Source organism: Sus scrofa, chromosome 6 (assembly GCF_054392235.1).
Source record: "Sus scrofa isolate SSC_HxYL_T2T_F1_AM1 chromosome 6, Sscrofa_HxYL_maternal_Yorkshire_Landrace_v2.0, whole genome shotgun sequence".
NCBI classification, from domain to species: Eukaryota; Metazoa; Chordata; class Mammalia; order Artiodactyla; family Suidae; genus Sus; species Sus scrofa.
In genome coordinates this window covers 61,108,495-61,130,911 of record NC_139388.1, presented here as the reverse complement: position 1 = coordinate 61,130,911, position 22,417 = coordinate 61,108,495, and the positions used below count along the sequence as shown (strand labels likewise).

At 49.7% G+C, this 22,417-nt stretch overlaps 1 protein-coding gene across 7 annotated transcripts; it reads right to left on the bottom strand.

The window, feature by feature from the left end:
- Positions 1-1,996: 1,996 nt before the first annotated feature.
- On the bottom strand, positions 1,997-19,812 carry LOC110261291 (zinc finger protein 480). 7 transcript variants are annotated; one of them, XM_084961614.1, is made up of 6 exons: positions 19,769-19,812; positions 19,608-19,657; positions 12,005-12,102; positions 11,088-11,129; positions 9,999-10,128; positions 1,997-2,277 (listed from the first exon to the last, which is right to left on the bottom strand). In XM_084961614.1, the coding sequence occupies exons 3-6, from the start codon at positions 12,083-12,085 to the stop codon at positions 2,234-2,236; spliced, it is 297 nt and encodes a 98-aa protein (XP_084817740.1). In that variant the 5' UTR covers positions 12,086-12,102; positions 19,608-19,657; positions 19,769-19,812; the 3' UTR covers positions 1,997-2,233. The 7 variants fall into 7 exon arrangements, with proteins under 7 accessions (XP_084817740.1, XP_084817738.1, XP_084817741.1 ...); XM_084961615.1 differs by lacking the exon at positions 1,997-2,277 and adding an exon at positions 5,698-9,655; XM_021097263.2 differs by lacking the exon at positions 1,997-2,277 and adding an exon at positions 5,698-8,004.
- Positions 19,813-22,417: the final 2,605 nt, after the last annotated feature.

The window sequence follows — 22,417 nt, the reverse complement described above, 5'->3', positions numbered from 1 at the left end:
AAGAAAATCTTGTAGGCAAGATTATGTGTTGCAGGGAAAGCGAGGACAAAGCACTTATCCTGTATTTAACCTCAGTCATATGGCTCAGGAGATTCCAGATGGAGTGTGTTAAGGTCACATCTCGAGAAAGGGTGCAATGGCAACACTGTGTTGGTTTGCAGGCTTCGGGGCACACGACTTCATTTTGGGACCGTTTTGTTTTTTCAGAACACACCTGAAACCTGCTGCACATCCATGCGTGCACAGCACCTGAATGTAGGTCTTCATATTCTCTTTTGTGTCCAAGGAAGACAGAAGGCAGGCACCTCCATACATAATACAGGGGCATCATCAGCACACGCTTGATATAAGAAAATTACAGAGTTCCCGCTGTGGCTCAGCAGGTAAAGCACCCAACAAGTATTCAAGAGGATGCAGGTTTGATCCCTGGCCTCCCTCAAAGGGTTATGGATTTGGTGTTGCCACAAGTGGCGGTGTACGTTGCACATGCAACTTGGATCTGGTGTTGCTGCGGCTGGAGCACAGGTGGGCAGCTATGACTGCACTTTGACCCCTAGCCTGGGAATGTCTATATGCCTTGGGTGTGGCCCTGAAAAACCAAAATGAAAAAGAAAAGGATTTTAAAAATCATACCAACTCTTGTTTGAATCACTCAAGTGACATAATTTGAAAAGGTGAATTTAAAGAGTTTCAAGAATGAAAAATATGCAGAGTTCCCCGGTGGCAGAGCAGGTTAAGGATCCCTCCTCGTCACTGTTGTGGGTCGGGTTGCTGCTGTGTCATGGGCGTCTAGCCCTAGCCCTTGGAACTTCTGCCGATGGCGTGGTTTCAATCCCTGGTGGGAGCAGCCAAAAAAAATGCAAAAAGGAGGAGTTCCCGTCGTGGCACAGTGGTTAACGAATCCGACTGGGAACCATGAGGTTGCGGGTTCGATCCCTGCCCTTGCTCAGTGGGTCAAGGTTCCGGCATTGCCGTGAGCTGTGGTGTAGGTTGCAGACGAGGCTCGGATCCTGCGTTGCTGTGGCTCTGGCGTAGGCTGGCAGCTACAGCTCTGATACGACCCCTAGCCCGGGAACCTCCATGTGCCGCAGGAGCGGCCCAAGAAATGGCAAAAAGACAAAAAAAAAAAAAAAAAGTTGGAAAGATGCTGTTTAATGCTTAGGATCATATACCCCCTTCCTGTGCCACAGCCACACACACAGGGGAGAGCTCACCATGTGGAAGAGACAGGCCTCTGCTGCCCATGGTCCCAGGGGGGGATTCAGGCAGTCAGCTCCTACACAGAGACCTACAAGTGAGTTTTCCTGTCCTTAGGAGACAGATAAGAGGTGGGCAGTGCAAGAATCAGCACTAGCCACCAGAGGGAAAGAAAGTAGTGGCCATTCTTCCCGTGGATGTGTCTCTGTACTAGTGGTCACTCTGGGGTTATTGGCCCTGTGATTTTTTTTTTCTTTTTTCGCTTTTTAGGGCTGCACCTGCAGCATATGAAGTCCCCAGGCTAGGGGTCCAATCAGAGGTAGAGCTTCAGGTCTACACTACAGCAGACTGACTTTAAAAAAATATATACATATATATTTTTTTTTCTCTTTTTGTCTTTTTAGGGTCACACCTGTGGCACATGGAGGTTCCCAGGCTAGGTGTCTAATAGGAGCTGTTGCTGCTGGCCTACACCACAGCCACAGCTACACCAGATCTGAGCCACGTCTGCGACCTACACCACAGCATACAGGCAACGCTGCATCCTTAACCCACTGAGCGAGGCCAGGGATCGAACCTGCAACCTCATGGTTCCCAGTCAGATTTGTTTCCACTGTACCAAGATGGGAACTCCTAAAAAATATTAATAATAGGGAGTTCTTTGGTGCCCTAGTGGGTTAAAGCTCCTACATTCTCACTGCTATGGCTCTGGTCGCATCTGTGTTGCTCAGCTTCAATCCCTGGCCCAGGAATGTCCATATAGTGGAGGAACACAAAAAAAGAAAAACAAAAGGGAATCTGAAATACACACTGAAACTTTTATTCAAAAGAAATATGAATAGGGAGTTCTCGTTTTGACTCAGAGGAAACGAATCTCACTAGTACTAGTATATCCATGAGGGTGCAGGTTCAATCCCTGGCCTTGCTCAGCAGGTCAAGGATCTGGCGTTGCAGTAGGCTGTGGTGTAGGTTGCAGACACAGCTTGGATCTGGCGTTGCTGTGGCTCTGGCATAGGCTGGCAGCTACAGCTCCGATTCAACCCCTAGCCTGGGAACCCCCATATGTTGGGGGGTGCAGCCCTAGAAGACACAAAAAGACCAAAAAAAAAAAAAGTTATTTACAACATGCACAAGCTTATAGATAAAAGTTTTGCAATTCTCATCCTTACCTATATAATTTATTTATTTTCATGTCCTTTTATTATTATTAATATTTTTGTCTTTTTAGGGCCACACCCGAGGCATATGGAAATTCTCCAGCTAGGAGTCGAATCAGAGCTATAGCTGCCATCCTACACCACAGCCACAGCCACGCCAGATCCAAGCCACTTCTGCGACCTACACCACAGCTCACAGGAACACAGGATCTTTAACCACTGAGCAGGGCCAGGGATCGAACTGAGGTCCCCATGGATATTAGTCAGGTTTGTTACCACTGAGCCACAAGAGGCACTCCCCAGATTCATTATTTTCCTGGTATATGTCTAGTTGCTACACAATTTAAACAAATTCTATTTTATTTATTTTTTTATGGCTGTAGCACATGGAAGTTTCTAGGCCAGGGATTGACTCTGACCAGAAGCTTTGGCAACTCCATATCCTTTAACCACTGCACTGGGTGAGGGATCAAACGCAAAACTCCCCAGGTGTCTGCAGTCTGATTTTTAATCCATGGCGCCACCACAGGAACTCCCAATTCAACCAATTTTTCAATTTACTTCATTCTAAAGCCAAAATCCCATATCACATTGTAATCACCCAAAAGCAAACATCTCACTACCCATCCACAGTGGGTTCCCCCCAGCTGCCCTGCTGTTTCCATTTCATTCTGTTTATCTATTGCATCTGTCTGTCTTTAATCATTTCCCCCCTTGCTCTCCCTGCACTCTGCTGGATTCCTTCCCTCACTACTGTCCTGTCCTGCATCTTGTTCTCCCTGGTTTTCTTGTGTTTCTTTTCTATTTTTTTTTTTTAGGGCCACACCCCTGGCATATGGAGGTTCCCAGGCTAGGGGTCCAATCAGAGCTGTAGCCACCGGCCTACACCACAGCCACAGCCACGACAGATCTGAGCCGCGTCTTTGACCTACAACCACAGCTCACAGCAACGCCGGATCCTTAACCCAGTGAGCAAGGCCAGGGATCGAGCCTGCAACCTCATGGTTCCTAGTCGGATTTGTTGCCACGGCGCCACAAAGGGAACTCTTTGTTCTTCCTCTTGAGGCTCCTTCTCGCCAACCTTCCTGACTGTCCTGCATCTCTGTGTTTCTGCCCCTTTCTCCCCCACCTCTGCTCCTGCTCTGCCCTCGGGGTCCACTCCCTCCCCACTCTCCAGCACCCACGGAGGCTCCGCGTCCTTCCTGCTGTCTCTTCCTCGGCTCTTCTTGTCACCCTCCCTCCTCTTTCTCTCCCAGCGCCACGATGCTCTGAAGCCAGGGTTCCACCACCTTCCATCCTCTCCCAGACTCTCCGGTGAAGCGCGTCCCCGCTGTTACACGTGCTCCCACCACGGACGCAGGGCCGCTGGAAATCCGGCTTTTGCATTTGCTTCTCTCCTTTAGTCACCTGCTGCTTCCAAGTCTTGATCACGTTCATTTCAGTCTCTTTACACGTCCCTCAGCATCTCTGTGTTTCCACAGGTTCTACCTCATAATTTTGTTTTTCGAGTCCTCTGTTTGTCCGCTTCTCCGGATCCCCTCGCCCACGTATTTAGAAAGACCCTGACTAAGTTGCCCGCCTGCAGGAGCCCTTTTCCACCCGATGGACTTGGACTCAGAACAATGCGTGAAACACACGGGGTGCGGGGAAGGGCTGACGACGCAGGGGAGGCCTGCGGGGCAGAAGGACCGACCTGGGGAGCCGTGAGGACAGCAGGGCTGGAGGGAGAGTGTTTTAGGAGAGGGCGGGCTCCCGAGTCCCAGGAGCAGGGCGAGATCGCGTGCTCTCCGGGAGCGGGACCCGGGCGGCCGGCGAGGTGGGGGCGCGGGTCCTCCTGGGGAAGAGGACTTTACACGAGGGCGACACAGCAGATGGGGGGAAGGGGGGACGTCAGCAAAGGGGTTTAAGCAGGAAAACAGCGCAAAAGGCGGTGTCTACGTGGACCCGAGGCGGAAAAGACAAGGGCGGGGAACAGAAGACCGACTTCAAACCCAAAGGGAAACAATCCCGACCTGTAACCGCAACATCTGCAGTTCCGGCGGAGGGGCGGCTGTTGGGATCAGGTCTGCAGGGAGTCCGCACCTTGGGAAAAGGGTCGCGAAGACGGTGCGGCACAGACTTACACTGGAAATAAGTCACAAATCTGCGCCCAGGTTCTCCACTTCTGCTCCGGTCAACAAACTGCTCTTGGGCGCAGTAAGAGGGTAGGGCTCCCAGGGGCGTGGCTTGGGCGGAGTAAGGGGTGGGGCTTGGGCGGAGTAAGGGGGGTGAGGGACCCCCGCGGGCGGGGCTTGGGCCGAGCGTCCCCCTGACAAAGGCGAGAGGAGGGAGCCCAGGTCTCTGAAGAAAGAGCCAGGCACTGGCTAAGCGATCTGGAAGCGAATGGTTTATTCCCGGTACCTTGAAACTGCCTACTTTAAGGTTCGGTCGGGAAAAGTTTTCCTTTTTATTTTTAGGGCTGCACCTGCGGCATAGGGGAATTCTCAGGCCAGGGGTCAATTCGGAGCTGCACCTGCCGGCCTCCACCACAGCCACAGCAGTGCAAGACCCCAGCCACATGCACAACCTATACCACAGCTCACAGCAACGCTGTAGGAAACGAAACTATTTCCTATTAACTTCAAAAGGGTTTCTATGAAAATCTGTTTTTGCCAGCAGTTACTCTGTCCTGCTTTTTTTTTTTTTTTTTTTTTTTTTTTGCCTTTTCTAGGGCCGCTCCCCCGGCATGCGGAGGTTCCCAGGCTAGGGGTCAAATCGGAGCTGCAGCCGCCGGCCTACGCCAGAGCCACAGCAACGCGGGATCCGAGCCGCGTCTGCGACCCACACCACAGCTCACAGCAATGCCGGAACCTTGACCCACAGAGCAAGGCCAGGGATCGAACCCGCAACTTCATGGTTCCCAGTCGGATTCGTTAACCACTGAGCCACGACGGGAACTCCACTCTGTCCTGCTCTTAAGGCTCAAACAATTCAGGGATTGTAAACTGGGGTGTTCGAATGGTGGATGCCAGCGGGGATGGGGTGAGGGGTGGGGTAGTTGGATCCGGAAATATTTCCTGCAATTAGAATTAATTAAGCTGTTTAAGGAAACAAGACCTGGACGTGCCTCGGTATTACAAACCCGAATGAGAAATACAAAACTCTCTCTGGGTAGAACAGTCCATTTCATACCGATGCCCTGCTGAACAGCTTTCCTTTAGTCCTTGTTTCTGCCAAGGGGGCATTTCTACACGCTGTCAGGTTCAGGGAACGAAGGATGCACACATGATGATTTCCATAGGAAACCACTGCTTCAAAAGACCAAGACATGCATTTTTTTACAAACGTTATAAATCGCATTTCCTTTTTAACAACAGTGATTTATTTACCTTCTGAAACAATATTTTACTTCCAGTTTCACTGATATATATACTTGACAGAGAACACCGTATGAGTTTCAGGAGTACAGCATCATGTCCGGACTTAAATACGTTGAGACAATGACCGTAATAAGTTGAATAAGCATCAACCATCTCAGAGAGAAACGAAAAGGAGAGAAAGCAAGAAATTTTTTTTCCTTTGTGAGAACATCCACTGAAAAGCTGCACAATGCGAGAGGTGTGAGTTATGTACTGTTAGGGGCAAAATGAGGACGATACACCAGGATACAGCATCTCAACTGGAAGGACCTACTTCACTCTGTGGGATTTACTCATATCCATGTGACAAGGAAAAACCCAATCATTTTCAGATGCACTATGGGACAGAGGTGACAGCATGGGGGTGCCAGAGTATAGATATAAAAATATATTTATAGTCTCCAATGAGCAGGAAGGCTTTTTCTTTTTTCTTGTCTTTTTGGGGCAGCACCTGCAGCATATGGAGGCTCCTACACTTGGGGTTGATTTGGAGCTGGAGCCGCTGACCTACATACACCACAGTCACAGCAACGCGGAATCCGGGCCACATCTGCGACCTACACCACAGCTCACAGCAACAATGGATCCTTAACCCACGGAGTAAGGCAAGGGATCGACTGTGTCCTCATGGATACTAGTCAGATTCGTTTCCGCTGAGCCACGACGGGAACTCCTAGAAAGGCTTTTTTATGTTTAGGGTGGAACCTGAGGCATATGGAAGTTCCCAGGCTAGGGGTCGAATCAGAGCTGCAGCTGCCAGCCCAGGCCAGAGCCACAGCAATGCCCCATCAGTGGCCTACACCACAGTTAACAGCAACGCCGGATCCTTAACCCACTAAGCAGGGCCAGAGACCAAACCCACCTCAAAGATACGAGTCGGGTTCGTTACCGCTGAGCCACAACCGGAAATCCAGAAAGGCTTTTTTGACGAAGGATCTTTCCATCATCGTTACATTGTTGACGTTTCTCTCCAGTGTGAATTTTCTTATGAACATTAAGGTAATACTTTCTACTAAAGGCCTTGAAACACACATCACACTTATGTAATATCTCCTTTATGTGGTTTCTCTGATGACGCCTGAAAGAGGAACACTGGGTGAAAGTCTTCCCACACTCATTACACTTGTAAGGTTTCTCTCCAGTATGACTTCTCTGATGAACCCCAAGTTCTGAACTTCGCCGGAAGGCTTTCTCACATACATTGCATTTATACGGCCTTGCTTCTGTGTGGATTATTTTATGCTGTATGAAGGTGGAGCAATGAGAAAAGGTCTTGCCACACGCACTGCATTTGTAAGGCCTCTCTCCAGTGTGGACTCTCCGATGACTTGCAAAGTTTGTACTCTGACTAAAGGCCTTGCCACACTCATTGCATTTGTAGGGTTTCTCTCCGGTATGCACTCTGTGATGGGTCGTGAGGGTTGATTTTTTATTAAAGAACTTCCCACAGACGTTACATTGGTAAGGCTTCGCTCCGGTATGAATCCTCCAGTGAACTTCAAGGGCTGAATTGTGAGGAAAGTCTCTCCCACAGATTTCACACTGAGAGGGCGTTGCTCCGGTGTGGGTTATCTGGTGTATTGAGAGGAATGAGCGGTAACAGAAGGTTTTCCCACACTCTTTACATTTGTAAGGCTTCTCTCCAGTATGAATTCTCTGATGACTGGAGAGATTTGAACTTTGACGAAAGGCTTTCCCACAGACGCTGCATTTATACGGCTTGGCTCCTGTGTGGATGAGTTTGTGTCGTATGATGTGGGAGGAAGAGGAAAAGGTTTTCCCACACTCGTTACATTTGTAAGGTCTCTCCCCGGTGTGCACTCTCTGATGATACGCCAGGGATGTTTTAACACTGAAGGCCTTGCCGCATTCACTGCATTTGTAAGGTTTCTCTCCCGTGTGAATTCTGTGATGATCTGTAAGGATTGATTTTTTATTGAAGAAGTTCCCACAGACGTTACACTGGTAAGGTTTCGCTCCGGTATGAATCCGCCGGTGAACTCCAAGGGATGATTTGTGGCGAAAGTTTCTCCCACACACTTCGCACTGATAGGGCCTGGCTCCGGCGTGGGTTATCTGATGTACTGAGAGGAGCGAGCGGTAGCAAAAGGTTTTCCCACACTCCTTACATTTGTAAGCTTTCTCTTCAGTATGGATTCTCTGATGAACTGTGAGCGTCGATTTTTGTTTAAAGAACTTCCCACAGACAACACATTTGTAAGGTTTCTCCCCAGTATGAATTCTGTGATGATCTGTAAAGGTTAATTTGTAGTTAATCGATGAAACCAGATAAAACTGCAGACCCTAGGACTGTGTGTTTCAACAGCAAGCTGCAGAGGCAAAACCATGCCCACTTAGGGGAATACAAAATGAGAAGGCGTATACGAGCCCCACTGGGTAGTGCTGTACAGGAGGGAAACCAGCTCAAGGCACGTGGGTCAGACAGTGACCTTCACATGGACGCATACGTGCCTTTCACCACAAACGCCAAAGCAAAAGCATCACACAGTCACCCCCAAAGGGACAGGGCATTAAAATCATGTTCCGTCCAGGGCCTCACACATTCCCTAAGTAACATGCAAAGACGATCCGATCCACCAGGCTGTTGCCCACGTGCCTCAAGGGCACAGCAACAGCAGAACAGAAGGAGTGTCTGAGGAATCCGGACAAGCAGACAGGGCTTGAGACAGGTCCATGCAGCCTCTGAGGGACCGGATGGAATCCAAGAGCAGCCAGTGTGTACCCATCATCTGATGCTCTACTCTAAAGAGTTCACAGGAAGAAACTGTCTCCTGCATTCCCAAAGAACTCTCCGGCAAGGGGAGCGTTTCCCAAATGCAATTAACGGTGAGGCTCCTGCTCGGGCCTTCTGAGACCTGACCTGGGTTCCCTCTGATACACCCCCGAGCTCATTCCCAGCACTCTCCACAGCCCCCGGCCCTTTCTCTTGCCCCAACATGGCTAATACATTCACCAGAGAAACAGAAATTCCTCCACCTGAGTGAAACAAAGGTGATTTGCTCTGACTTTTCCAGAATCCGAGATCTCTGTGGAGGTGAGAACTGAGGACAATACAGGTGGGTCTAGAAAAATATTTCACAAATCCTCCCACTGCCTGCCTCCTTCTGAGTACACAGCCTATAGTGGAATACTGCAGAAGTAAGAGTCATTTCCTACAACTCCAAAATTAGAAGCACATGAATAGAAAAGAGGAAAGTGGGTGTATTAAAAGTTTGCCACTGAGCTTGAAAAAAACGAAAGCTCTGAAACAACTCCAAATGTATCATGAAGTGGGGAGACCATTTGAGGAAAGATGTTGCAACCCCTGATGCTATATACTGAACCTTTCATGGCTGAGTCAACAGGACTGTCAGACTACTCACCCAAAACAGGGCCTAACGGAGTTCCCACTGTGACTCAGCGGGTTAAGAATCCGATATAGCAGCTTAGGAAGCTGCAAAGGGGCAGGTTCAATCACCCATCAGCTCAGTGTGTTAAAGGACCTGGCCTGTTCCAGCTGTGGAGTAGGTTTCAGCTGTGCCTTGGACTAAATCCCCAGCCAGGAAATTTCCACATACCAAGGGCCCAGCCATGGAAAAAAAAAGGACTCCCAAGAGCCACACAGGGGAAAGTGCAAGGGCAGACTTCACCTCTTAAAAAAAGTAGTTATCCTTGGGGTTCCCATTGTTGCACAGCATAAACAAATCCAAATAGGAACCATGAGGTTATAGGTTCCATCGCTGGCCTCGCTCAGTGGGTTAAGGATGGGGCAGTACTGTGAGCTATAGTGTAGGTCACAGTCGCAGCTCAGATCCCGAGTTGCTGTGGCTGTGGTGCAGGCCGGCAAATGTAGATCAGATTAGACTCCTAGCCTGGAAACTTCCATATGCTGTGTTTGTGGCCCTAAAAAACAAAAACAAAAACAAAAGTTATCCTTGGAGTTCCTGTTGTGGCGCAGTGGTTAACGAATCCGACTAGGAACCATGAGGTTGAGGGTTCAATCCCTGGCCTCGCTCAGTGGGTTAAGGATCCGGCGATGCCGTGAGCTGTGGTGTGGGTCACAGACGCGGCTCGGATCCCAAGTTGCTGTGGTTCTGGCATAGGCCGGTAGCTATAGCTCCGATTAGACCTCTAGCCTGGGAACCTCCATACGCCACGGGAGCAGCTCAAGAAAAGGCAAAAAGACAAAAAAATTTTTAAACTTAAAAAACAAAAACAAAACCGAAAAACAAGAAGTGATCCTCACCCACGGCGATGAGGTTCCTGTAGGTCTCTAGCATCACGTCCTTGTACAAGGCCCTCTGAGCAGGGTCCAGGCAGTCCCACTCCTCCCGAGTGAAACTGATGGCCACGTCGTCCTCGAAGGTCACCTGTTCCTAAAATGAAAACACATTTCTCCGAGGGGCTGGGAAGAGGTACTTTATTTTAACACAAAATAAGAAGAGAGGAGTTCCAGTTGTGGCTCAAAGCTAATGAATCCGACTAGTGCCCATAAGGCCGCAGGTCCAATCCCCGGCCCCATGCCGTGGGTTAGGGATCTGGCATTGCCATGAGCTGCAGTGTAGGTCCCGCACATGGCTTGCATCTGGTGTTGCTGTGGCTGTGGACTGGCAATTGCAGCTCCAATTGGCCCCTAGCCTGGGAACTTCCATATGCCTCTGCTGCAGGCCTAAAAAGATTTAACAAAAGGAAAAAAGAAGAAGAGTAAGGATTAAGTTGATGTAAGTCTTCTGAGGGCGACAGCAGGGGACCCAGCAAATCTGAGCGTGCAAGGGCCAGTTCGGGATGGTGGCACCTCTGACTGAGCACCAGTGCGAGGAGAGGGAGGAGGTGGGGAAGGAATCAGAGGAGGCGTCAGAGGATGACCCGGAGGAGAAGTGGGAAGGAGAGAAATCCAGGCAAGAGTTGGTGCCCTGGTGGCTGCTCAGGCCCAAGGACGGGCCCCAAAGGATTCTTATCCACCTGGGCTGCTTCCGAGAGCAGATGACCTGCACCTCCCCTGCCCCTGCTGGGGCACCTATTACTCGACCCTGATTGGGATGAAGGTGAGCCAGGGGCTCACGGGGGCTGGCGCCTGGCAAGTGGCGGGAGAGGGACAGACAGGCACCAGGCAGAGGGCCCACCTCGGGAAAGTTCATGTCTAAGAAACTCGCCCGTCTCATGGCACAGAGTAAATGCCGAAGAACTCTTTGCCGTTACTTTTTTCTTTTTTTTTTTGTGCATGTCCTGAGATCAAGGGACAGACTGCTCTATAGGTTTTGCTTTTAATGCGATGATGACTAAATTCACTAAATGCGTAGCCTCACATAGTGGCCACTAAGGCACATATGCTTACCTCCTGAGTCCTTGAGATGCGGCCAGTCAGAACAGGGCCGTCCTGTAACGTAACACATACACGGGACTTAGAATGAAAACGATAATGTAAAGTGTCTCCATAATTTTTTACATTGGTCACAAGTTGGATCGCTCATACTCTGCATTTATTGGGTCAAATAAAATATAGCATTCAAATTTTAAAAAAGTAAGTATTCTGAGAAATTCATATAAAGTTACTGAAGCACATTATGTGTTTCTAAGTTTACCCTCTTCTGTTATTTTTTAAATAAGATTGTGATATCCAGAGTTCCCGTCGTGGCTCAGCGGAAACAAATCTGACTGCATCCGTGAGGATGCAGGTGGCAGGAATGATCCCTGGCCTCACTCGGTGGGTTAAGGATCCGGCGTTCCCGTGATCTGTGGTGTGGGTTGCAGATGCAGCTTGGATCCTGCGTTGCTGTGGCTCTGGCGTAGGCCGGTGGCTACAGCTCCGATTCAACCCCTAGCCTGGGAACCTCCATGTGCCGTGAGTGCAGCCCTAAAAATACAACAAACAAACAAACAAAAGGTTAAGAAATCCTCCAATCATGGGTGTGTTTTGCAGATTTGACCACACACAGTGCATTGACTTGCATGTGTAGCTTCTGGATCCTGGTTGACAGAGAGCAGACTGTGCATCCAGACGGGGCCCTAATAGCACTGACACCCCATCTCCAGTCCACGGGTGTGAAGCCCAGGACGATGCCCAAGGGGGCCTCTTCACAAGCTCCAGGTCACTGGGTCATAAGTGGAGGGGACAGGCCCTGAGGGGAGGCCCTGGGTGACTGGGAACGGACAGTGTCGGGCAGGACACTTCAGCGTCAGACAAGATGAGTGAGGCCAAAGGAGGGTATCTCAGGAAGGACAGACGGAAAATCCCTGAGGAATTGACTTTACCTGAGAAACAGCCATTCCTGACTCCTGGCCTTCCTTCCTCTTCCTCCTCCTCCCCTGCTGGGCTTCTTGCTCAGGCAACATGAGGCTTCGAAGTCAATCTTCAAAGGTGAGAAGATGCTGTTTAAGGCTTAGAATCATCACACCCCCTTCCGGTGCCACAACCACACACACAAGGGAAACCTCATCATGTGGAAGAGACACATACAAATTTGTACATAAAAGTCTTTCCATCATCCGCTCATTTTGTCAGGGGACCACTGACTGGAACCGCCCACCCTGGCCAGGCACAGTGAGAGCCGCCTGCATGAGCTGACTCCTAACGGGAGGCCCTGGTGAGGAACAGGTGCCGCCCTGAAGCCTAACCAGGAGCATTGAGGAGGGGCCCACCGGAGGGAGGAGAGGACCGACCTCCCAGGATCCTTGGCACTGGGCTCCATCTCAGCCGAGAGCTGTGAGCACCACCAGGAAGGGCTCTGAGCCAGACCCCGTCCGGGCCGAGCAGGATGACTGGGATGCAGGGATGACCTGGAAACTGACCCCATTCCCATAAAAGCTGTGACTGTCGAGCCAGTTCTCCTGGGTTCCCTCATTCTGCTCCTTTCTGCCCACGCGCCCCTTCCTAATCAAAATTCTCATGGGTTCTCAACAAACTCTCTAGACACCCCTTAGTCATTCCCTCATCTCGCATACAATAACAGAAAGCATTTCAAACACTAATAACTCATGCACAAGACAAAAATAAAGAAGGCAACAAAGGATCCACTAGACACAAAATGGCATATGTTCATTTGCACACAGCCTGAACACAGTCAACTCCAGAAACCACTAAGAAGAGAGACAAGTCTTCAGTGACGCTCATGCTCCATTGGGACCCCAACATTTCCAAGACCCCAGCATCGTCCAAGAAAACACTCAACATTTTCTTTTACATCTTTCCTAGTGGGTCTGAAACAGTCAGCTGCAACCCACAATGCTAAAAAAAAAAAAAAAAATACCAAAGGTAAGCCACAAAATGATGCCTACAACTTTCTCTGGGTTACTCTAAGAGCTGCACATGATTTGAGCCCTCCAAAAACCCCAACCACGTCAGTGGGTAACATGCGGAAGCCACGGGCCAGGCTCTACCCATTCCCTCCGGACAGGAAGCCCACCTTCCTGCGTCCAGACCTCCCACAGACTCAGCTCAGGCCATACTTCCAGGGACACTGGATGAACATGTTTTGGTTCTTTCTAAATCCACTGCCGCCATCCTTCCCTAGGTGTGACCATGAAATAACCAATGACACCGATGCATGGACGCCTCAGTCTCAGCATCTATGTCTGCGGGAGCATGAATGGACACCACGGCACCTCCAATCACGCAAAGCCCATCATCATGACCATCAACCCACCCTGAATGCGCCAGACAGAACTGAGACATCCTGGAGTGTGACACACCCCTTCACTCCGCACCACTCACTGGGTCACCCTGATGCCCACACGTGTCGCCATGTTCCTCCCGGGGCCCCTCCAGGCGCCCCTCCACTCTCTTCCAGGCCAACATGAGGAAACAGGAAAGAGCAACGAGACCCGTCAGCAGGGGCAGAGCAAGACCTCACACAAGCTACCACCCAAAAGACACTGGGCATTTAGTACGAAGGTCAAGCAGCTGGACGTCCTGCGAAAATGGGCCAGCGACCAGATTTGTTACAGAGTCCAGCTACAAAGTCACAAAGCGAGGAAGTCACAAAGACAGAAGGTCCCAAGAGTCCTGTCTTCTGTTCTCCCCACTCGCAGATAATTAAAAGATGCCCTAGCTCTTAGACGGGGCCTCCCTCACGGCCCCTTAGGTTCTGGACCGTCTGACACGATTAGCGCAGTGAAATCACGATTCCGTAATCGGACCACACACATTGCCGGAAGGTGAAGGTCATGAAAACATGGTCATTGGTCTTAGGAACTGCAGAGCCTGGAAGCTACGCCAACAAGCAGACTAAACATGGGGATACCTGGGGACCCTGTAGGAGGACACCAGATGGAAAAGCACCCCCCCCCTTTTTTTTTAAAGGGCGGCACCTGTGGCATGTGGAAGTGGCGAGGCTAGGGGGTGAATAGGCGCTACAGCTGCCGGCCTATGCTAAAGCCACGCTGGAACTGAACCACAACCATGACCTACACAGGAATTCACAGGAATTAACCCACTACGTGAGGCCAGGGATTGAACCCTCGACCTTGTGGATACCAGTCAGGTTTGTAACCCACTGAGCCACAACGGGAACTCCAGAAAGGTCTTTTTTGGCCTCCCTACATGGTTCTTTTTTTTTTTTTTTTTTTTTGATTTTGCATAATTAAGTAGCCACATCAAATAATAAACAATTAGAACTGGGAACTCCCGTCCTGGCTTAGCAGAAACAAATCTGACTAGCCTCCACGAGGACACAGGATCGATCCCTGGCCTCGCTCAGTAGGTTAAGGATCAGGCGTTGCCATGAGCTATGGCGGAGGTCACAGACGCGGCTCGGATCTGGAGGTGCTGTGGCTCTGGCGTAGGCTGGCAGCTACGGCTTCGATTGGACCCCTAGCCCGAGAACCACCATATACTGCAGGTGAGGCCCTAAAAAGACAAAAAATCCAATTAGATCAAACATGGGAATGATCCTCCTTGCTTGTCCTCCTTCCTTGCTCTTCTAGGAGGATGACTCAGCCCCACCACAGCCCCAGAATTTAAGCACATCCCCAGGAGCTTCCATTGCAGCTCAGTGGTAATGATCCGGACTGGTATCCATGAGGACACGGGTTCGTTCCCCGGCCTTGCGTGGTGGGTTGGAGATCTGGCGTTGGTGAGAGCTATGGTGTATGTCGCAGATGAGGCTCGGATCTGGTGTCACAGTGGCTGAGATGTAGGCTGGCAGCTGTAGCTCAGATTCCATCCCTAGCCTGGGCACCTCCATATAGCACAAGTTCAGCCATAAAAACCTAAAAGATAAAAATACCTTCCCCTCGGAGTTCCCGTCGTGGCTCAGTGGTTAACGAATCCGACTAGGAACCATGAGGATGCGGGTTCGTTCCCTGCCTTGCTCAGTGGGCTAAGGATCTGGCGTTGCCGTGAGCTGTGGTGTAGGTTGCAGACACAGCTGGGATCCCACGTTGCTGTGGCTGTGGTGTAGGCCGATGGCTACAGCTCCAATTAGACCCCTAGCCTGGGAACCTCCATATGCTCGGGAGGCGGCCCTAGAAAAGGCAAAAAGACAAAAACAACAACAACAACAAAATTCCCCTCAACCGTGAAATTATTCAAAAAAAGTAAATAAATAAAGATAAATGCATCCCCAGAGGGAGATGCTGCAGCCCCCCTGGGAGGAGCAGGGACACTGGGCTCCCTTCAATGGAGGGACAACAGAACAGACGGAAAAGAGTCAATAATCCACAGAGACAGGAATTTCTGATGACAGGGGTTGATATACTGGCCATCAAACACACTGAAGGTGGCAGCAGAGACTGTCAGGAGGACAGGGGACCTCTCTGAGCCGAGATCTGAAGGGCGACAAAGGGCCTGAGCCCTGGTGCCTGAAAGGCAAAGGGGAAGAAGAGGAACGAAGAGCTGAGACAGACAAGGAGACTGTGCCCCGGGCAGTGAACCCGCAGCACTGGGTCTGCTCCCAGGACGGGGCTGCAGACACAGGCAGGGCCCTGAGGGCGACACAGGGCTGTGCCACCACAGGGAGGAGTCGGGGTCTGTCCTGAGGCCCAAGAAGAGCCTGCGGAGGTCTGGGCATCAGGAAACACGTCGACTCCCTTCGGGTTTGCAGGAGACACTCGTTCTGGTCTCTCTTACTCCGAGCCTATAGTCCTGCCTCCACGGCAGCCTTTCTGCTCTTCTCCTTCCTGCTGGGAGGACGAGGACCCCTTTAAAACTCTAACTCCAAAGAGAAGTGCCCCAAACAAACACACACCCAATTAGGCCAATCCTTTCAGGGGTCAGTGCTGCTCAGAAGGCGTTGCTGCTCTGTCCTCTCATCTCCATGTTACAAGGGGGCTCCCTGTGGCCCACATGGGAGACATTCATGAGGCAGTTTGCGAAGAGGGAACAGAAATCAGGTGTGCCTGAATTCTCTAATGGGATCTGTCTGGCGTTCCCATCGTGGTTTAGCCTTAAGGAACCCGACAGTAGTCATGAGGATGCAGGTTCCATTCCTGGCCTTGCTCAGTAGGTTAAGGATCTGGCATTGCCGTGAGCTGTTATGAGGCCACAGATGTGGCTCAGATCCCTTGCTGTGGCTATGGTGTAGGCCGGGGGCTGCAGTTCCAACTTGACCCCTATCCTGGGAACTTCCATATGCCAAAGGTGTGGTGCAAAAAAAGACAAAAATAAATAAATAAATAAATAAAATTTTAAAAAATCAAAATACAGAATTGCAACATTATATCCACGGGTGCAGGAAACACTGTAAGGAGTCAGCTTAGAAATAAGCTCTAACTGGTGTAAGTGCAGACACAGCTTGGATCCCTCCCTGCTGTGGCTGTGGTGTAGGGCAAGAGCTGCAGCTCTCATTTGACCCCTAGCCTGGGACCTTCCATATGCTGCCTCGCAGCCCTAAAATGCAAAAAAAAAAAAAGAAAGAAAAGAGGAGTTCCCGTCGTGGCGCAGTGGTTAACGAATCCGACTAGGAACCATGAGGTTGTGGGTTTGACCCCTGCCCTGGCTCAGTGGGTTAAGGATCCAGCGTTGCCGTGAGCCGTGGTGTAGGTTGCAGATGTGGCTCGGATCCCCGAGTTGCTGTGGCTCTGGCGTAGGCCGGTGGCTACAGCTCCGATTAGACCCCTATCCTGGGAACCTCCATATGCCTTGGCAGCAGCCCAAGAAATAGGAAAAAGAAAGAAAGGAAAGAAAAAAAAAGAAATAAGCTCTGGGCAAATTTCTTCATGATGAGCAGAAGGTTCCGGTCCATCCAGCCCATCGCTCATCACCTGAAGAGGACAGTTAGGAGGGACCTGAGGGAAACGTCTTGATATCACGTCACCGCTCACTACTGCACCCATCACAGACAAAGGAAGAAAACGGAATATAAAGCTAACCGGTTAAACTAGTTTAACGTTAATATGAAAAAGATTAGTGATGTATTTGCCAAGTGCTCAACAAAATAGTCTAAAATCATTGATCACTCACCAAGGAAGTTTACCAAGATAAAGAAAACACAGGAGTTCCCTTCGTGGCTCAGAGGTTTAAAAAACCCGATTAGGATCCATGAGGATTTGGGTTCAACCCCTGGCCTCGCTCAGTGGGTTAAGCTTCTGGTGTTGCTGTGAGCTGTGGTATAGGTTGCTGTGGCTGTGGTGTAGGCTGGCAGCCACAGCTCTGATTCGACCCCTAGCCTGGGACCTTCCATATGCGGTGGGTGTTGCCCTAAAAAGCCAAAAAAAGAAAAAAGAAAAAAGAAAAGAAAAGAAAAAGAAAACACAGATGGTGAACAAACCTCAAAGAAATTTAAAGGGAAATAATGTGTCAATTATTTATAATCTAAATATTCTTGTGCCAAAGTTATGTTTTTTACTTTTTAAGGCCGCATCTGTGGCATAGGGAAGGTTCCAAGCTAGGGGTCAAATTGGAGCTGCAGCTGCTGCTCTACACCTATACCCACAGCAACACTGGATCCGAGACCTACACCACAGCACTGCCAGATCCTTAACCCACTGAATGAGGCCAGGGATCGAACCCACATCCTCGTGGATGCTAGTCGCGTTTGTTTCCGCTGAGCCACGATGGGAATTTCTGCGCCAAAGTTTGAAATACTTGAGAATACAGCATATTTAAAAACGAATGAAGTGACCAGATTACAGAAGGCCACCATAAGTCACTTCAGAAGTTAGTAATTATTTACAAGAAAGTAGAAATTGAACATACTGATTAATTTCAAGCTCCAAATAATTCAACTGCGAAACAAAATGTAAATGCAGTACAAAACACCCACAACACTTTGAATGTTCATTTAAAGAGGCACCAGTTAGTGACACTTTTTTCCCTACTAATCTCCACCCTTCCTCCACCCCACACTACGGCTTACATGCAACTGCCTAAATCAAGGCAACTGCCCCAGGCTGAACAGGAATTGCAAAAGCAAGTTATCATTTGTTACAAATAATTACTAAATGCACAAACTTGCAGTTCCCGGCCTGGAGATCCTGATTTGCCCTCTGGGCTACAACCCTTCTATCTGGGTTGTGCTTCCTTTGCCGCCACACTCTCACACCCTCAGGGGGCTATGCTTACTTCCTGCTGGCTTTTTTCTTGGCTCCTCTCATTATTTCCAATTATGCCCAGTGTAGCAACAATGGGGCCCCTGTCCAGGGCCTGAACAAGGACTCCTGTCTAACACTCAGAAACATATCATCTGACGAGTGTGCTGACAAAGCAAAAGACTGTTCTGGAAGGAACACTCAGGCCCAGGGCAGTAGGGTGAGAGAACCGACAACTGCTCTGCCATGTGGATCATAGATAGTATCACCTTTTATGGGAATGGGGTCAGTTTCTGGGCTGTCTCTTGCTCTGCCCATATCCGATCTGACTCAGGGCCCTTCCTGGTGGCAAGTGACTCTCTCAGGCAAGATGGGTTCCAGCTCCAAGGCATCTGGGAGGTTGGTCCTCTCTCCTTCCTCAAGACTCCACCTGGTTGTTTTCCAGGCAGCACCACCTTCCTTATCAGGGCCCCCATTGAGAAATGTCTCATGCTAGCAGTAATTAAGCTGCCTGGCCAAGGTTTGTGGTTGGGGTCAAGAGTTTCCTAACACCAGCAACTGTTGCTATGAAGGCCAAGGTTCCAACTCTTTTATCCCAGCCACTCTCACTTTGCCTGAAATGCCTCACCGTTGTTATCCCCCCCTTCTACCACTAATACGCTGCCGGTCTCTCAGGGATTTTCTCCAATTCCTGCTGATCCTCTTTTAATTACTTCTTTATTTACGTCTATCATACTGCAGCAGGTACAAGGATAAACCGCTGTTATGCCAGTGTCTCCCTAGAAGAGCTTCCGGCATCGCCTAAGTTACTATCGTCCTCTGTAATTCTTGTCTCCAGTTTCTCTCTCTCTCTGTCGCCCTCTGCACCTGCTTCTCCTGGATTCCCCTTGCCTACGTATTCGCAACTGAATAAAACGCTCGCCTACGGGAAGAGACCATTTTTCATCCGGAGATATCTGAGAAGGAACAGTACCCGGGGTCCCACGGCTGGTCAGGGTCACCTCCTCCTACGCGGGATGCGGGGAAGGGCTGACGACGCAGGGGAGGCCTGCGGGGCAGAAGGACCGGCCTGGGGAGCCGCGAGGACAGAGGGGCTGCAGGGAGGGAGGGTGTCTCAGCAGAGGGGGGCTCCCGAATCCCAGCACCAGGGCGAGGACGCGGCTTCTCCGGGAGCCGGGCGGGCGGCGCTGCCTCCAGGGCGGGGGGCGAGGTGGGGACGCGGGTCCTCTTCGCGGAAGAGGACTTTACGTGGGGGGTGGGGGCGACGAAGGCACTAAAGGTTTTTAAGCAGGAACGTATCTCGAAACGCAGCGTCTATGTGGACCTCAGGCAGAAAAGTCAAAGGCAGAGACTGGCCTCAGAGCGATTTCAAACCCAAAGGAAAACATACCTGACCCAGAACGGCGACGTCCGGAATTGCTCCGGGTGGAGACGCCGCTGCTGGAATAGAAACTCGACAGTCACTCCCAAGACTGTGAGGACACAGCAAGGGGCACCTCGCAGCCAAATTACACAAGAAAGGAGCAAAAAAAACCCGACCCGCTATCTGACCTTCACTTCCTGGACTGTTTCCCTTTCCCGAGGAAAATGTCTGCGCCGCGAAGAGGCGGGACTTCCGGGGGCGGGACCTGGGCGGGGCGCTGTCTGTGCGGGGCGGGGCCAGGAGCGACCCCTGGGCAGCACCTGAGCCGGGAAGGGCGGCGTCCTTAAGGTGATTTCCTGCACCTGCTAACTTTAAGAGACTCTCTGCAACGGTTATAAGATAAATGCATAAAATCGTGGGGGTCAGTTACTTAGGAAACGAAGATTCTTCCTCTAAAGAGAGAAAAGTTTTCCATAAAATACTACCATGAAAAAGAACAGTATAAATGGAGTTTCCCTTGTTGCATAGTGGCTTAAGGATCCCGTTGTCTCTGCAGATGCTCTCATTGCTGCTGTGGCACGGGTTCCATCCTGACTCAGAAACTTCTACAGGAGTGGAACCAAAACAAACAAAGAAACAAAATTACACTGTGAGGCCGTCTGAGGGGGTCAAGGCCCAAAGCAAACATAGGCACTCTGCTCAAGCATGATATTCCGGGAGTTCCTGTCATGGCACAGTGATTAACGAATCCGGCTAGGAACCATGACGTTGGGGGTTCAATCCCTGGCCTTGCTCAGTGGGTTAAGGATCCGGCGTTGCCGTGAGCTGTGGTGTAGGTCGCAGACACGGCTTGGATCCTGCGTTGCTGTGGCTCTGGAGTAGGCTGACAGCTACAGCTCCGATTAGACTCCCCTAGCCTGGAAATCTCCATATGCCGTGGGAAGCGGGCCTAGAAAAGGCAAAAAGACAAAAAAAAAAAAAAAAAAAAAAAAAAAAAGGGCATGATATTCCAAGGTGCTGGTGACTACCTTCCTGGAACACAAAACAAATATTAGTAAGGATGTGGTGGAGAAAAGAGAACCCACTTAAACTGCACCAATGCAAATTGGTGCAGCCACTGTGGAAAACTGGACAGTTTTCTCCGGCAATTAAAAACAGAACTTTCTTATGACGTAGCAGATCCACTCTTGGTTATATATCAGAGAATGAAATAAAATGATAGGATTTTCTTGGTTTTTGTTTTTCAGCCACAAACATGGCATGTGAAAATTCCCAGGAACGGGACTGAACCTAAGCCACAGCAGTGACCCAAGCTGATGAAGTCACAAAGCTTTCTGCACCACAAGGCAACTCCTGATTTATTTATTTATTTTTTATTACTCAATGAATTTATCACATCTGTAGTTGTATAATGATCATCACGTCCAGTTTCACAGGATTTCCACCCCAAACGCAAGCACATCCCCCACCCCCCAAACTGCCGACTCGATTTTTTTTTAGCAAATAGCCTAATTATGAAGAAAAAATACATCTTATTGAAAATGGGTAAAAAATGTGTTTTGCTCTAGTCTGAACATTTGATGTCCTTACTGAAGAGATCAATTGTATCTACTCAGAAAACAATGCTGGTCTGCTGACTCTGGTGAAAATAATTTCCCTCCTCATTAAAAAAAAAAAAAAAAAAAAAAAAAGAAAGTAGCATTTAAGGAGTTCCTGTTGTGGCTCAGCAGAAACGAACCCAACTAGTATCCATGATGATGCAGGTTCAATCCCTGGCCTGGCTCAGTGCGTTAAGGATCTGGCAGGCCATGAGCTGAGGTGTATGTCAAAGGCCAGGCTCAGAACTGGCATTGCTGTGGCTGTAGCATGGGCCAGCATCTGCAGCTCTGATTTGACGCCTAGACTAGGAACTTCCATATGCCTAGGGTGGCCCTAGGGGGAAAAAAGCAACAACTCATGAATGCAGGTTTCATAGCATTGCGAGTTTGGGGGTTGACAGCATGCATCTTTCAAAGATATCATGTGATATTTTTCTGTTTTCATTGAAAATAGTGTGGCAAGGGCTGATAGAAACATTCTAATACCTCTGAATGGGACAGTTCCTCTTGGATACTGTTCATTTTTTATGCGTATTTTATTTATTTGGCTTCTCCTGCCAGGAACTGAGACCATGCCACATGTAGAAGTTCCAAAGGCCAGGGAAGGAAGCCATGCCACAGCAGCGACCTGACCTGAGCTACAGCAGTGGCAAGGAGGGATCCTTAACCTGCTGCACCACCAGGCAATTCTACATATTTTTCATTCTTGAACTCTTTAAAATTTATCTTTTCCAATTATGTCATTGAGCAATTCAAACAAAAAAGGGTTTGTATGGTTTTTTAAATTTTCTTTTATTTCTTTCTTTCTTTTTTGCCTTTGTAGGGCTGTGCCCAAGGCATATGGAAGTTGCCAGGCTAGGAGTCTAATCAGAGCTGTAGCCACTGACCTATTCTACAGCCTCAGCAAGGCTAGATCCAAGTCCCATCTGCCACCTACACCGCAACTTGCCCGAGACGATCCACTGAGTGGGATCAGGGATCAAACTCAAATTGTCTTGGACACTAGTCAGGTTTGTTTTTGTTTGTTTGTTTGTTTGTTTGTTTGGTTTTTTTTTTTGCTTTTGAGGGACACATGTGTGGTATATGGAAGTTCCCAGACCAGAGGTTTAATCGGAGCTGCAGCTGTTGGCCACAGCCACAGCCACAGCCACAGCACTGTGGGCTCTGAGTTGCGACTGCGCTCTACATCACAGCTCATGGCAAAACACCGGATTGTTGATCCACTGAGCGAGGCCAGGG